At 35.4% G+C, this 16393-nt stretch overlaps 1 protein-coding gene across 1 annotated transcript in view; it reads left to right on the top strand.

The window, feature by feature from the left end:
- The window catches only part of WARS2 (tryptophanyl tRNA synthetase 2, mitochondrial), a 76031-nt gene that overhangs the window by 28927 nt on the left and 30711 nt on the right, over positions 1–16393 (top strand). Inside the window, exon 2 of the mRNA XM_051992899.1 lies at positions 11533–11790. Within this exon, the coding sequence (XP_051848859.1) occupies positions 11533–11790 (258 nt within the window). The remainder of the gene's footprint in view (positions 1–11532; positions 11791–16393) is intronic.

Below are 16393 nucleotides of genomic sequence, written 5' to 3' on the forward strand. Positions count from 1 at the left end.
TATTTTAGATATTATGTGAAATTTATTTTTAATTCCATTTCCAATAAAATCTGAGGAACTAATAACAAGGAACAAAATAGGTCTATAAAAACATTCCACTATATAATGAAAAGGCACCATTGTAGGTGAAGGAAGCTTCCCAGTACTAGAAATTTGGTAGCAACATAAGTCTAAAGTAAATTCTTTTTAAAAATAAAACTTTACGATTCAGTTCACTTTAACAGCTTAACCTAACAAATATTTATTAAGCCTACTATGTTTAACATAGGAGCAGTTAGGTGACTTAGTGGATTGAGTGCCAGGCCTGGAGTCAGGACTACTCTTCCCAAGTTCAGATCCAGCCTTAGATATTTAGCTGTGAGACCCTGGGCAAGTAACTTAATCCTATCTGCCTCAGTTTCCTCATCTGTAAAATAAGCTGGAGAAAAAAAGCTGGAGTGGCAAACCACTCCATTGGCTCTGCCGAGAAAATTTCAAATGGAATCACAACTGAGAAATGACTATTTGCTATTTTCCTCACATTTTCCCACACGTGTACAAAAGTGAGAGTGTTTAATTATTGGGGTGTATGTTCTTTCTTTTTCTTCAGATATACAAAGTGTGCCTTGTTCCTCCTAAGTTCATGTTTCTTCCTACTTTCAAACCCAGGTCAGAGCATCTGGGTTAGCAGATAAGCAGAAACAATCTTTATATTCTTAGAACTAACTCCGTCTTCTCTTTCCCAGGTCGAAAGCTTTGGAGTTTGAGCCTGGTTAGAAAGGGCTATGTCAAGGTCAAAGCCATTAGAACTTAGAAATGTATTTGACTTTCCTCAACTAAGGTTAAATAGATTGCTGTTGCCCTAGTGGAAATCCTCATAGACAGAGTAGCCTGTGGCTGCCTTTAGTTTCTAATGAATGGTGTCAGATAGGCTGCTGTATGAACTTTAGCCTGGAATATTTGGGCCCTCTTGTCACTAGTGGATTTGGGTCATTAACCACAGGTCCTGACTATCAGCTGTTTAAAAATTCTTGGCCCATCTGTGCCAGCAACTGCTGGACTGTTCAGCAGATTATCCTAAACAGGTGTCCAAAACTCAGTTGTAAGCAAAACAGAAATATGAGGGAGTTGAGAGTCAGAATCAGAATTATAGATTCAGAAGATACATTCTACCCACTTTATTTTACAGATAAGGAGCTTAAGCTCAGAGTGGTCAAATGACATAGCCAGGGTTTGTTCTGGGTTTTATGAACTGTATAAGTGTGTTGTAGTAGAAGAACCATGGCATCCCAAATCATAGGTACTGGGATTATTAGAAAATTAAGAAAATTACTCTCAAAACCATTCAAGGAGATGAGATGATAGAGCAGCACAAAAAACTTAAAACGATGAAAATATCTTACATGTAACATGAGACCAGCATTGCTTTCAGTAGAGAGCAGAAGATAGGTGCCTATGATACCCTTCTACGTGCATTTTTTTTTAACCGCAATCGTGGTTATGAGATTATATGCAGAAGCTATGATACCAACTAGCTTCTCAGAAAGAGGACATTAAAAGGGCTCTCTTAGCCTCATTTAATGTTTTATCAGCATTATTGCAGTAAACTTAATTGCCTTAGGATTTCTAGCAAAGATTAATAGGAGAGTTTTGAAAGTAGGTATAACAGGTGGCCACATTCAATATTTTATTTATTGGGGGCTCTAGGGTTGAAATTTATTTTCCTGCTCCATCTTTATGTCAGCATACTGACTTAAGAAGGAATCAAAGTTTTGACTGAGGATCCCACAGGATCAGCTTGTGAACAATAACCATTCGTCCTCATAGGCCACCTCCCGTTTTCTCCCTAATTGAAGTAGGACTCAGCCAAATTTTCTTTAACCTTCAAAGCTTCATTTACCTCTGTGACCACAGCAACAGGAGAGATAAAAATGGCTCAGCCACCTTTTTCCAGGCTTTATCTTTGATCCCTCCAGGTCATTGGACACCTTGGCCAGTCATTCTTCCTGAGCACTGTTCCTCTTTCCCTTATGTTACTGTGACAATATTCTCTTTTGGGTTTTTTCTTTGTCTTTGACAATTCTTCGAGAGACTTTGATAGATTGTCATCTGCATCCTGTGCCTTAACTATGGGTGTTTCTGTGCTGGGTGTTCTTCCCTTCTTTCCAGGGGTCCTCAAACTACAGCCGCAGGTCAGATGTGGCAGCTGAGGACGATTATCCCCCTCCCCCAGGGCTATGAAGTTTCTTTATTTAAAGGCCCACAAAAAAAAGTTTTTGTTTTTACTATAGTCCGGCCCTCCAACAGTCTGAGGGACAGTGAATTGGCCCCTATTTAAAAAGTTTGAGGACCCCTGCCTAGACCCTCGAGTTCTCCTCTGCCCTCTTGGGTTTAATTATCTTTTATACAAACAACTAACCTTTCTAGCAAGCTAGTCTCTTTTCTGAGGTCCAGACCTGCATCATCAACTCAATTAGGCGTTTTGGACATAAGGACCCTGAAGCATCTCAAATGCAACTTGTCCAAAACTGAACTCATTACCTTTCATTCAGAACTCCCATATCTGTCAGTCATCCTTCCAGTATTCTAGATTTTTAACCTCAGTGCTATTCTTAATTCCTCACTCTTTCTTTCACTCCACATATCCAGCCAGTCATCAAAGCTTGAGATTTCTGCCTCTGTAACATTTCTCTCAGCATGCCTTTCCCTCCACTCACATGTCCTTTTCCTACTTGAGGCCCTCTTCTCCACTTGCCTAGATTACCACTGTAATGTTGTAATTAATGTCCTTTTCTCCTCCAATTCATCTTCCATGCCATCAAACATGCCAAAGTGTTTTTCCCAAAGTATAGTCTGATCATGTCACACTCCATAAATTATACTCTGAAAACTCTAGTAGACTCTTTAAGTGCACAGACTGATTTTTTTTTATTGTTATTGTTCTTGTTGTTTGTATTTTAATTCCCCAGAGCAGGCATTTAATATTTTGAGTACTGGATTTAAAATCAGGAGATCTGACTTCCCCCTTTAGACACTTAGTACTGTAATCATGGATAAATCATATAACCTCTCAGAGTCTGTTTCCTCATCTGTAAAACAGAGGTGTGTGGATTAGAATCAGATAATATTTGTAGAGCACATGGAAAAATCTTAGAAAACATAATAGGCAGTTTAAAAAGATTTTGAAGAAAACTGTATTTTTGTGCTATTATTTATTGAGTTGATTAGTTTTGATTAGAGCCATAATTTCTTTATTTAACTAAATATGGATTATAAAAAATACTATTTTTATTTTTCAGGTATTTCACTGAAGTAGAGCTCCAACTAAACTCATGTGCTCTATGCTCTTATCAAATTAGATTGATCCATATCCTCCCCTCCTTATATCTATTTCTTCAAATATAGAAATATTTGTTAAAGGTATCTTGCATACAAGAATACAACAAAGTACAAAATAGCCCATGATTTCAAAGAGCTAATTATTTTCCATGGCTGAATCTGATCTTGCTTGCAGTTGTATTTCTCTTATGCATTTCCATTTTGATTTGTATCAATTAATTCATACAGGAAATGTTTATTAAAATCTTATTACCTGCAGTGCATTGTCCTAGGTCCAAAGGATAAATTGTAATGAATAAGACCTCACCCATACCTCCAAGCTACTTAAAATTTAGTAGACATGTGTAAACCATGATTTAATAGAATGACTAATGCCAACTACAACCACAGTGGTAGAAAAAGCATATAATGTGGTATCAATAGAGCTGTATTTGAGTTTCAGTTCAGACACCAGGAAAATCACAAAACCTCCCTGAGCCTCATTGTCTTTTTTCTGTAAAACTGGATTAAAAAGTCAATAATAACTCTTTACCTGTTTCTCATGATTGTGAAGGAAGTGCTTTATAAAACTTAAAACACTATGTAAATATGAGCTGTAAGTATTATTATCTGGGTCCTTGTAAAAGTTTTTGTGTTGTACAGAATTCACCCAGAGTAATTGAAGCATTAGATAAGTAGAGGTCAATTTATCTCCATCAGGTTTGAGATAAAATGATAAGACTCCATTAGAGGATCCCAGGTCTAGCATCTTAAAATAAGATGAAAAGAGGATTGAAAAATATTACAGAGGCTTAGAAGAGCTGTGCATTTTTTGCTTAGGTGATAGCTGAGCAAATAGCCCAAGTATTTCTAAGTTAATTTGCTTGTAGGAATAGTTGCAGAATTATAATAGTATCAGTTTACATTTTTAGAGTGTTTCCCTGTTTGCAAGGCCTTTTGATACATTCCGTTATTTGTTCCTCTCAACCCTGTGATGTAGATGCTAGTGTTTTCCCCATTTTATGGATGAAGAAACAAGATTGGAAAAATGAAGTAGTTTGCTCATACAGATAATGTCTGAGTTGAGATCCTAGTACTTGATATCCTTCTGGCTTTCATACCATACCAGTGATACATGGATACATCCAAATTCTTTGATTTTCCTTCATTTGTAGGGCTACTGTTGATATAGTTATACTATATGTGAACAGTCAATGGCTGTTGATCTTGCTCTAAGTATCATTGGAACTCTTGTTAAAAGATGTCTTTAAATGTATTTTGTTCACCTTAGATAAAAGACAGAAACTTGCTTAGACATTCCAGAAAATTATATTGGGCTATTTTAACAATTTTGAATTTTCCATTATGTTATGATTTGATATCAAAATTATATTAATTTTGATAAGTCTGTATCTCAGAGCAGAAATAACAATAACTATCTTCATCAAATGGTTGAGCACATCAACTTCACTTTTGATTTAGACCATTTCATTTGTTCTTTTGGAATGAATCAAATTCTAATGCTGGGACAATCTTAGATCTGTTGCAAAAGCAGCAAATGCACACCTGACATCAAATTAAGAACAGTTTTCTGAAAGACTCCATCCTTAGTGCTCTCTGGACCAGCCTTGTGGACCAATGTCTGCTGATACTCCAAACATCAGAGTGAATGAATGAATGCCTGTGGGCTGGGCCCAAGCCTGTTTGCCTTGTGGTTTGCCTCCCAGTCCACTGGGAAGCCCACGCTCCTTTCATTTTCATTCTTTTCCATCTCTAGTGCTTTTGAACAGAGAACCCCCATCCTCCCGACCCCCAAACTCCACATTCCAACTCCATGATCTCATGGTACCAAGCATATCTCCCCTGCCAAGCAGCCAGGCTGCCTGCTGACTCTCAGAGGGAACAGACGGGAACATAAACTTGCTGCAGAGGAGCAAGACAATTTCTGTATATTTTTAAGACCAAGAATTCAGTATTCATTTAGAGGTTTTATTTTTTTAATAGCTCCTTGAAAATTCAGCAAAATAATTCATGCTGCCCTTATTTCTTGATAACATCATTCCCTTTGCACTGATGTGTAGAATCTCAGAAACCAGAAAATGGAAAAGATATATTAGATCATGTCTAGTCCATTCCCAATGGCCAGAATTCTTTCCCACAGTCTCCTCCACTACTTTTCCTATTCCAGTTTTCTCAAGAATTGGAATTTCCACCTTTTCTCCTGGGAGATGATTCCTTAAGACTTCTGGGTTATCATGGGGAATTTCCCTGTCATTGTGTGGACATATTCCCATTCTTAGTTTCAGTTTGGTACTCCTTATTTTCACAATCCTTAACAGTGCCTCTCATTCCTTGGTCAAGGATTTCTGGATGGTACATTCCCCCACACCATGATATCTAGTCTTGAACAAAGTTTAGGGTTTTTCTGTTTTTTTTTCCCCAAAATTTATGCGTACATATTATATAAATACATACAGAAATGTACATACCTATCTAAATGCTCAGAATCATAGCTTTTGAGAATTGGATAGTTTTCATAGACCATCCATTCAAAACCCATACATGAAAGGAATTCCTACTATCCCATATATACTGAGCATCAGTTGGAACATATCTTTCCCCATAAATCAACCCCCTCAGCCCTTTCTTCCTAAATTGGATTCTTTTTTTTTTTAAGCATCATCTCCAGCTCTGAAGCATGAAAATTTAATCTTTTCCATCCTATAAATTCATTTTCTGTATCAGTCTGAATCAGAAATTGTTAAGAGAAAAATGATTTAGTATCTGAATGATAGGCTACAGCATTCCTAATTTGGAAGACTATTTTTTCATTCATTATTTGTGAAATGGGAAAGATTATGTTTGTTATTCAACATTTTAAAACATTTATTTATGCTTTTCCAACCCACAACTGCTAGCCTCTACTCATCTCTTCCTAACTACAGATACTTGGTTAGAGGGAAGCCTAGAGAGCAAGGAGGCTCCAAAGACCTGAGGTTGGAACTAAGGGAGCTCTTTTTTTGTGACAAATATTTGGAAATTGAGGGGATTCCCATCAATTGGGTACTGTCAAATAGTTCAGCATCAGAAATGTACATTTTTATTTTTAATCACCATCTGCTTTGCTGCTCGTCCCTAAAGATCATAGGACTTTTCTATCTGACTTGTAGCTAAAACTTCCCACATGTATTATCCCTTCTGTTACATTGTGAACTCTTTAGGAGTGATCAGTCAGAACAATGCATTTATGAGCAACAAGTGTGATACACATACACACACACACACACACACACACACACACACACACACACACACACATTGTTCCAAATGGTGACAATGCAAAGAAAGACCAAAAAGTCCCTGTCCCTAAGGAACTCACACTGTAATGGTTAAGACTAAGGTGGTAGCTCTCTAAGTGGAGAGGGGACAGACATAACATGGAGACATTATGAAGGTAGAAAGGATAGTATTTGGTGAAAGATTGGACATTTAAAGTGTGTGAGAATGAGGAATTAAGAATAACATCCAGTTGCAAACTTTCTGACTGGGAGAATGGTGATTCTTTTCACTGTAATAAAGAATTTGGATTTGGGGGAAAGATAAGAAGTTTTCTTTTTAACATGTAAAGTTTGAGATGTTAGAGAAGACAAAGATTATCAATTCATCAGATAAAACAAGGGAGGAAAGGTTAAGGACATTCTGGTGATTGTGGATATCCAGCCTTTGAGTTCTATGGTTCCTCCTACCTACTCAGATAATTAAAATCCTCAAAGCAAGGCTAAACCTTCCCCTCAGTCTTTTAGGGGTATTCTGAAGGAAATAAAGTGTATCTTTTCTATTGTGCTATTAGTTTGAGCTCCCATTCTTGTCTGTTGTTTCCATTAGTCCCCCAGCAAACCCATTGTCAACTTAAACCAATTAACATGAATTAGCTCTCACAAAGGGATATTTACTGTGAAGATATAGCAAGAACATTAGTAAATATTTCTGTCCAATACATCAAGGTACATGCTTAGCTGTTGGAAACTTAAAGAAGTTTCTACATTTATCCCCATCAAATTCACTTCTCAATTCAGCTTTGAGTCTTCCAGGAGGTTGCTCAGGACTTTGTTCCTCACTGTCTTGGTTCTAACAAATCTTGACATGGATTTTTCCAGTTGCTAGACTTCTGGTCCTCATGTTTCAGGCCTTTTGAAGTTCACAAGGTTATATCCATCTTTAAAACATTTTCATGTAAAATACAGATTATCTTGTTTTCTATTCATGTCCCAAGCATTTAGGACAGTACTGTGTTTTTAATTGTTTTAGTTATTTGTCCTTCATTCTTGAAGAGTACCAATGACTTCATTAAGGTATTATCTTGACTTTCCAGTGAATTTGATTTAAGTGAGTCAGAGGCTGCAAAATTATCACCTCACTCTCTCCTCTAGAGCCATCAAAGTCCAGTAATGTCTTAGAATGAATGTAAATAGCAACAGTTTTCTTTTCTGGCCAGAAACTCTGATGATCTTACTCAGGGGTCCTCAAACTATGGCCCGCAGGCCAGATTTGGCAGCTGAGGACATTTATTCCCCTCATCCAGGACTATGAAGTTTCTTTATTTAAAGGCCCACAAAACAAAGTTTTTGTTTTTTACTATAGTCTGGCCCTCCAACAGTCTGAGGGACAGAGAACTGGCCCCCTATTTAAAAAGTTTGAGGATCCCTGATCTTCCAGATCGATATCTTAATAAATTTTTAATAAAATATTTTTCTTTTCTTTCATTCATGATGATTTCAGCAAACCCACAATCTTTAATCCCTTCTAACTTATTGTCCACCTCTACTTATACTACACTGTCTTAGTTTTCTTTCTACTTCTCTAATTGCTTTTTTTTTTTACTTATATCTACTAAACTTGCCCCAAAATGTGCCTCAAAAGTCCAGTTCTTGGTCTCCTGTTCTCCTTTTACACACTCTCAAATAAACTCTTTGATCTCCATGATTTCATCAAAATGCATATGATTCCTAAATCTATTTTTTTCAACTTTGATTTCTCCCCTAAACTTCATTCCTTCATCTCCAACTTTGAAGGGGGGAAGTAGTAGGGAGTGTCGAGTTAAGTGACTTGTTCAGGGTCACACAGCTAGTAAGGGTTTAAGGTCGGATTTGAAGTTAGCTTCTTTTGACTCCAGGGCTGATACTTTATCTACTGTACTACCTAGCTTCTCCCCTTATCTACAACTTTTTGCTAAATCTGAATATCTTAGATAACCCACTCTTATATGAAAGAGGGGTTGGAGGAAATGTGGCAATGGAAAGAATTTTGAATTTTTCGTTTAATATCTGTGTGGTCTTAGACAAATCATTCTATCTCCTAAAGTTTTAATATTCTCCTTATCTATGAAACTAAGGGGTTAAAATGAAGAGTATCTGGCTGTAAATACTTATTCTATTTCTGGGCCTTTGTTCATGCCATTTTTCCTACCTAGAATACCCTTCTTACTTAAGTCCATTTTTTTTCAGTTACCAGTTGTACTCCAGCTTCCCTCACAAAATTGTGATCATCCTTTGGTGATCACTTTTCCCTTTCACACTCTTTTGCTGACTATTAATCTATGCAATTTATTTGATCCAGCATTGGCTACCATAAAGGATTGTTTAACTTTTTATGTGTCTGTCCTGAATTCCCAGCAGGACTAGAAAGCCTTTGAAGAAAGTTGTCCTTTATATGTCTGTAGTGCTTAGTATAATGCCAGGCATATAGTAGGTGCTCTGTTTATTTTATTTTTTTTTTTTTATGGATAATGAACAATACCACTATTGCACTCGTGCCCAAAGAATGACACAAGATTTTGGGGAAAGTCTATGGGCCTTAGATAGATTCTTTTTGGAAGATTTATGGGGGAGTATGGACTAAAATTAAAGTTATGAAACTGCACTGCTTAAAGGGTATACTTCCATTGATGAAATCAGATTTATTAAAGTATAAATATGATGAACGTACAGCAGTATATTAAATCTATTGCTGTTATAATAGTCATTACTGTACTTGGTAGTATAATTTATCAGAAGTGCCTTGGAAATTTAAGATTATTGACTCTCAAACAGTTATGATATGTTGTAAAGGTCTGAAACTCTGAATAGGTGCACTGGAATCAGACAACCGAGCACTTAAGGCTAATTACCTATTGGACGATACTCTATTAGCATATGCTTGGAAAATGGCCCCGCTATTCTGTGCTGGCTCTATCTTTTGGTGTTTATAGACAATTGTAGGTGGGATTAGGTGGCTAAGACAAGCCAGAGTCACTTTGGAGGAGAAGGGAGGTTGTAGAGAGCTCGTGGAGTTTCGTCCATCTCCTTTTCTTCTTCCCCTAAAGACCACACTCCTGGTCTTGCTGATCCTGACTCTGGCTGATCCTGAGGTTAACAGGGAGCTAACTCGGACATCACAACATATTGTGTTATCTCTTGACATTTCAAACAAATGAATGAATCCAGCTTTCAAGAGATGTCTAAAGAATACATTGACTTCAAGTATTTGAAAGATTGACATGTAGAAAAAAGATGGTAATTCTTCTATTTGGCTCCAGAGGACAGAACCTAGCAGCAACAGGTAAAAGTTAAATAGAAGAAAATTTAGGCTTGATGTCAGGGAAAACTTCCTTACAATTAGAACTATACAAAAGTGGCATGACTTACTGTGAGAAGTGGTGAATTCCCCCTACCCAACCCCATCTCCTTGAAGGTCTTCAGAAGTTGCATGACCACTGATTAGGTTCTTTTGCTAATGTCCCTTTCAACTCTCAAATTCTAACATTCTTTGAGCTGGAAATGTACCAACTCCCACTTCTCTACACCACCCTACTCTGGGATTGGATTTATAGTCTGTCTGATTAGCGCATATGTGCCACCTGGCACAAGACTATAGTTACCATATCTTTTGTTTTTGCCATCTTTATAGCTTGTACCATCCTGGAGTATGGAAATTAAGTAAATAGTTAAAACCTAAGTAGTTTGTGAGACCTTTCTTTCTGAGTTTTCTGGTAATATGTACTGAGACTATCAATAAACTGAGCAGATGATTATGTAAAAAAATAGTTGAGTACCTCTAATCTTTTAGCAGACAACTAAAAAATGACTGATTTCTCTAAGCCATGGTTTTCTTCTATATAAAATGAAGTTTTGGCCAAGGTCAACACCTAAGTCCCTTCAACTCTGTCTTATAATGATATTTATATTTTAAAAATATTTCATTTATCAAATATTTATATTGACTATCTGTAATAGGTAATATGATATAATGCTATGTAATTTATAAGAAATCCATAAAATTATACTTTCCCTCAAAGAACTAATAGGGGAAATAAGAAATGTTCATAAGGAACCATAATACAAGGCAAGATGAAATAAGTTCCACACACGAAGAATAAAGGATGACCATAGTGGTCCAGATCTCTCTCCTGCACATTTGTTATAAATAGCAGTAACAATACATTTTATTTTTGTAGCACCTTTCTTTCAGGAATGCACATTTTCTGATAAATGTTCTTTTTTATTGCATTATGAAATGCAGAATTATTCAGACAAATCAAAACCAACTGCTTTTTTATTGCCCATTGTTCTTTCATGTTACCATCATGGATTTAACCACTAGGAGGTACAAATCAACAAAGAAACAACCATGACCAAACATAAATTGTAAATGTGCTTCAGAACTCAAATCCTTTGGAGCATATAAAAATACAAATATTATCTTTATTAAAAATTAGAAGGAAACTGAAATATAAGAAAATTGAGTGACTTGTCAAAGTGATGTCAAAAATAAAACTCAAATTTCCTAACCTTAACTCTAATGTTCTGAGTCACAAGATCACTTAAATAGCCTCACACAAATAGATAGTATTGGTCTCTAGTCTTGGTGACTTGATGGAAGCCTTTTTCAGCTGCCTTAGCCCAGAGTGACCTCTCCCTTCCCTCAAAATTCTTATAGCACTTATCTATTTTATTCATGTAGCATTTAGTATATACTTCTTTTGTTTTTTTTTTAAAATCTTTTATTTATATACAGTATCTCCCAAAATAGATCATAAATTTTCTCAACTTGTCTTTGAATCTTTTTCTAGTTCTTTACAGATAATAAATTGGCACTTCCCAAGTGACTACTGGTGGCAACACCTTTTCTATTGGTTAATGATAAAGGATTTCTGGATTTGGCTTCAAAAGAAAGAAGTAATGTTTTCCTTTGTTCTAGAATAATGGCATACATCGGATATTCTCTGGCATCCAGCCTACGGGGATCCCTCATCTAGGGAATTACCTGGGAGCCATTGAGAGCTGGGTGAGTCTACAGGAAGAATGCAGCTCAATTTTATTTAGCATTGTGGACCTCCATTCCATCACTGTGCCCCAAGACCCAGCTGTTCTTCACCAGAGCATCTTGGATATGACTGCTGTCCTGCTTGCCTGTGGCATAAACCCAGAAAAAAGCATTCTTTTCCAACAGTCCCAGGTCAGTTATACTCATCAGAATTCTGTTTCCTTTCTTTTCCTTGTATGTGAGGAAAGATAAATGGTCCTTCTGCCTTCAGTTGTCTTTCAGGTTTAAAAGTGATCCTGTCAGTTAAGAGCCCAGCAGCCACATGTTGTTGTGATCCTTCCCTTCTATGTTTACCATCTGTCATTGTTGTTCAGTCATGTCTTACTCCTCATGATCCCATTTGGGGTTTTCTTGGAAAACCATTACTTGTTACTAACATAGAATAGCACCATTTGACAAATGAACCTTGTGATTCAATGTGTTGACAATGGAGTGAGATTTAGGGCCTACTATTTTCCAATAATGTGGACATTTCCCTATTGCATATCCGATTCTCTGGATACTCCATTGTCTTTCTCAGAAAACAGTGTTTCAGGAGATCTCTGAGAGACCAGCTAGGAAGTTGAGGTAGTCCAGAGTTCCCATACCCAAGCTATAGTATTCTTGAGGGCAAAGCCACTCAAAGCAACTTCTACAATATTCTTTTGAATTTGTCTTTGACCATCAGATTAGCCAAGGAACACGAAGGTATAGATCTTTGGAGGCTTCTAATTAAAAAAAAAAAAATTACTCTAGTTTTTTAAGATAAATCTTTATTGATATCTTTTGTTTTTAATGTTACCTGAATGGCAAGTACATAGTATACAATGCATAGAGTGCTGGACCTGGCATCTAAAAAGTTCATTTTCCTGAGTTCAAATCTGGCATATTAGACATTAGCTGCATGCCTTTGAGCAAGTCACTTAATCCTATTTGCCTCAATTCTTCATCTGTAAAATGAACTGGAGAAGGAAATGGTAACCCACTCTAATATCTCTGCCAAGAAAACCTCAAATAGGGTTACAGAGAGTCTAACATGACTGAAAAACAACTTAACAAAATACACAAGGTTTCTTACTATATCCCTCCAACTTCCTCCTTCCAGAAAGTCATTCATTCATGCCCTATAACAAAGTATTGTTTTTTAAAAAAAAAAAAAAAAGAGAAAGAAGAGAAAATACATAAACAAAATTAATCCACACATCTAAGAAACATCTGAAAATAGGCACTCATCATTTCTGTAGACCTCCCATCTCTGTAAAGGAATGGTCAGGGCTGGGTGGTCAAAGATGATGTTCCTTGGCCAAATCTGTGTCATACAGTTCAGTTGCAATGTTATCACTTGATACTATAAATAAATGTGCTAGAAGAGAGCTAGATGCTCTGCTAGACTGGAAACTTCGGCAGGTCAGAGACTATGACTTATACATCTTTGTATCCCTCTTAATTCCTGACACAGTAGCTAATATATAATATAGATGCTTGATAAATATTTATTAAATGAATTTGAAGAGAAAAATGTATGTATTACCTTAATGCCATTTCCTGATTGAAGGAGAATTTTACTTTTTAACATACTCATAAAATCCTAGAGCCAGAGGTTATCCAATACAACCACCTTCCCAGTGAGGGAATCCCCTCAACATCTCTGGCTGAGAGTTGTTCACTTGTCCTCTTCCTGAATACTTCAAGGTGTGTCTTCACTACCTGGTGAAACAATTCATTCTATTTTTTGGATAGCTCCAGTTTTGAGAAAATGTTCCTTTATGGTGAGCCACATTCTGCTTCTCCATAACATCTGTCTTGGTCTGACTTCTGCTCCATGTAGTCACCCAAAATGAGCCAAATTTCTCTTTCAAACCTTCAAATACTTAATGAGTTGTCATGAACTACTTAAGTCATGACTTCTCCAGGTTAAATATAAGCAGTTCCCTAAATTTTTTTTACATGATATGAATTATATATTCTTTATCATATTGATAATAATACTCATCCATTGAATTTCCCTCTTAAAATGTTCTTAGAAATAAACACAATACTATTGGGTCTGTTTGCATCTATCCATTCATAATATAATTGGGATTATTGCCTTCCTTTAACATATACAGCTCAAAATATGATTAGCTTTTTTCTGGAGTAGTTGCATTATATATATTCTTGGCACTTAAATTCCAGCTAATGAAAACTTTTTCATCTTTTTTTTTCTTTCCACACAAATTTCTGTCAAGGCAGATTGTCCGCCGTCCATCATACGGTTTATTTTTAAGCCCAAATATAAGAATCTGCATTCAACTTGACTGCATGTCCTTTTATTGTTTTAGGCATATCATTAAAAATTGATTTGTTATGTAATATTAAATTAGTTCTTTCTTCCAACTGTGTCATCCTCAGATCTGTTAAGAATATCTTTTTTGTTTTTATTTAAATCATTTATAATATTCAGTCTTATCATTCTGAGTTTTAATTTAACAGTTCTAGTGTAGTCTAGGGATGGAAGGTTTAGATATTTTCTAATTAAGGGTAATATATTGTTTATAATATTCTTTTAACTTATTAAGTGCTTATAACAATAATAACTTTCACCCCCATGAAGCCCCAAACTAAAATGTACATTATTTAATTATAATTATAAAATGTAAAATTTTATTCTATATATAATTATGAATACTCTAAACATAAAATTATAAAGTAATTATAAATATTTTATGTGGAACATTCAATAAAAATTAAAAGGAATTCAGCATGCTTACTATTTATCTGCAAGACTTAAATTTCTTACTTTTACAAAGTTTTTGACAACATTTACAGTGGAATAAGCTACAACTTGGAAGATGCTTGATATAACATAATCATTTATATACTTTACTTTATTTCAATATTCTGCTTTATTTAAACAAAGGTTTGTAATATTGGGCAAACAGTGGAAAGGCACCATCTTAAATCTTGCTCTGCACTGAGTTTATTTCTATATCTTGATTTAAAACAAGAATAAAGTGAGCATGGTTGTTTGCACAGATATGTGTTGGAAAGTGATAGGGAAATTTTACAAACTTCCTTACTTGAGAGTTGGAAACTTGTTTGTTTAATTTTTAATCACTTAATCAACCAATAAAATTGAACAACTAATCTCAATGTAATACATTTATTTTTCAATTGTGAATGACAAATGCTGGGTTAGATGGTAAATTTATTTAAAGTTCATTTGCAAACATTGCTTCATTTTAAACAATGTTTACACATAAACTTGCCTAAGGAAAAAATGCCTCCAAATTTCTCTTTCTTTTCTTCTGTCATTGTCATATCACCCACAGGCTGTTAAACAATTAGCCACCATCGGCAAACAGTTTATTTGAAAATCTATTAGATAAAACACTAATAATCTAAGTTAAAATAAGTTTAAAATCAAAAAGCAGCCTTATATTGTAAATGAGAGGTATTATGAAGTTTGTTTCTGCTGAACGTTAGTGATGGTCAAGGATTGTAACGTAATTCTAGCAATCATGGTCAAACATAGATCATTTCACATGGCCTGGTATTTGTACTGCAAGAAAGCAAACATTTGTCCCATCTCTCTCCTGTGATTATACAGTTGATGCTGTGTGATTACAGGATACGATAACAGAAGAATGAGGTTGCTAGTCTGGTACTGTATACAGAATGCAAATGAGGGGATGCACCTGTGTCTGACTGTCCATTGGGAATCAATTTGCACTTGAACATCAAATCTTTGTGGCAGTTTGGAAACAATTTGGTGACAGAATAAGAAACTGTCAAAAGTGGACAGAATTTGATATAATCAAGTGCCCAAATGCCAGAATCAGTGTGTATATGACCATGATCATTTCAGATTCCTTCAGAGATAAAACTCTTGTGCTTCAAACATGCACATGCTTGTTTTCACAGAGAAAAAAATGTATCTGTAATGTAATTGGGCAATTATTTACTGCTTAAGGTGCCATTAAAGGATTTTTAGCATGAATAATTTAGACTATCATTGTGAACTCCCAAGGGGCTCATGAAGCACTGGTCTTGTCCAATTCTCATGTTTTATAAGTAACAAAATGGAATTAAATAGTAGAGGCAGGACCTGAACCCGTAAGATGACATGATTATTTACCACAGTATCTCTAGTAGCTTTTTCTCTTTAATCTTCTAATTAGTTTGCCCTTCTCTAGTCTTATTCTTCTTTTTGTGACAAGCAACATAGATGTATGATTTTTATGAAATCTAATGGGTAAAATTCCAAACTTATTAAAAAGATAAATGAAGCTTGACTAATCCTTCAAATATTGATTTCTCAACCTGCCCCTTAGTTCATTAATATTATAACTGTTTAAAAATTTGTAGCCACTGTTAATTGATGATATTACAAACTAAAATAAAATATCTCTGAAGTTATGCAAATTAATGGAAAATATTATTAATTTATATAAGATTTTTCAAGAACATAACTGTCATGGAAAGTATGATACACCTGAAATGATATTTTGGAGAAATTTGATTTTCCTTTAAAAATAAATTTATTCCTGTATGTTATTAATTCTGCACATCTTAATTTATTTCTGGAGATAATTACGCATGGAGAAAATAATTTTCTAAGCTATAATACTGTTTTCGCCAATGGTTTTTGTCTCCATTTCTTTGCATTCTTTCTGAACTGACTGGAACAATTTAGGCTCATTGAAGATTTTTCTCATTATTTTCTTTTTCTCTCTCTGGCTGCTGGTCATGTTGCTTTCCTTAAAATATGTTTGCC

This window comes from Antechinus flavipes, chromosome 4, assembly GCF_016432865.1.
Source record: "Antechinus flavipes isolate AdamAnt ecotype Samford, QLD, Australia chromosome 4, AdamAnt_v2, whole genome shotgun sequence".
Taxonomy (NCBI): Eukaryota; Metazoa; Chordata; class Mammalia; order Dasyuromorphia; family Dasyuridae; genus Antechinus; species Antechinus flavipes.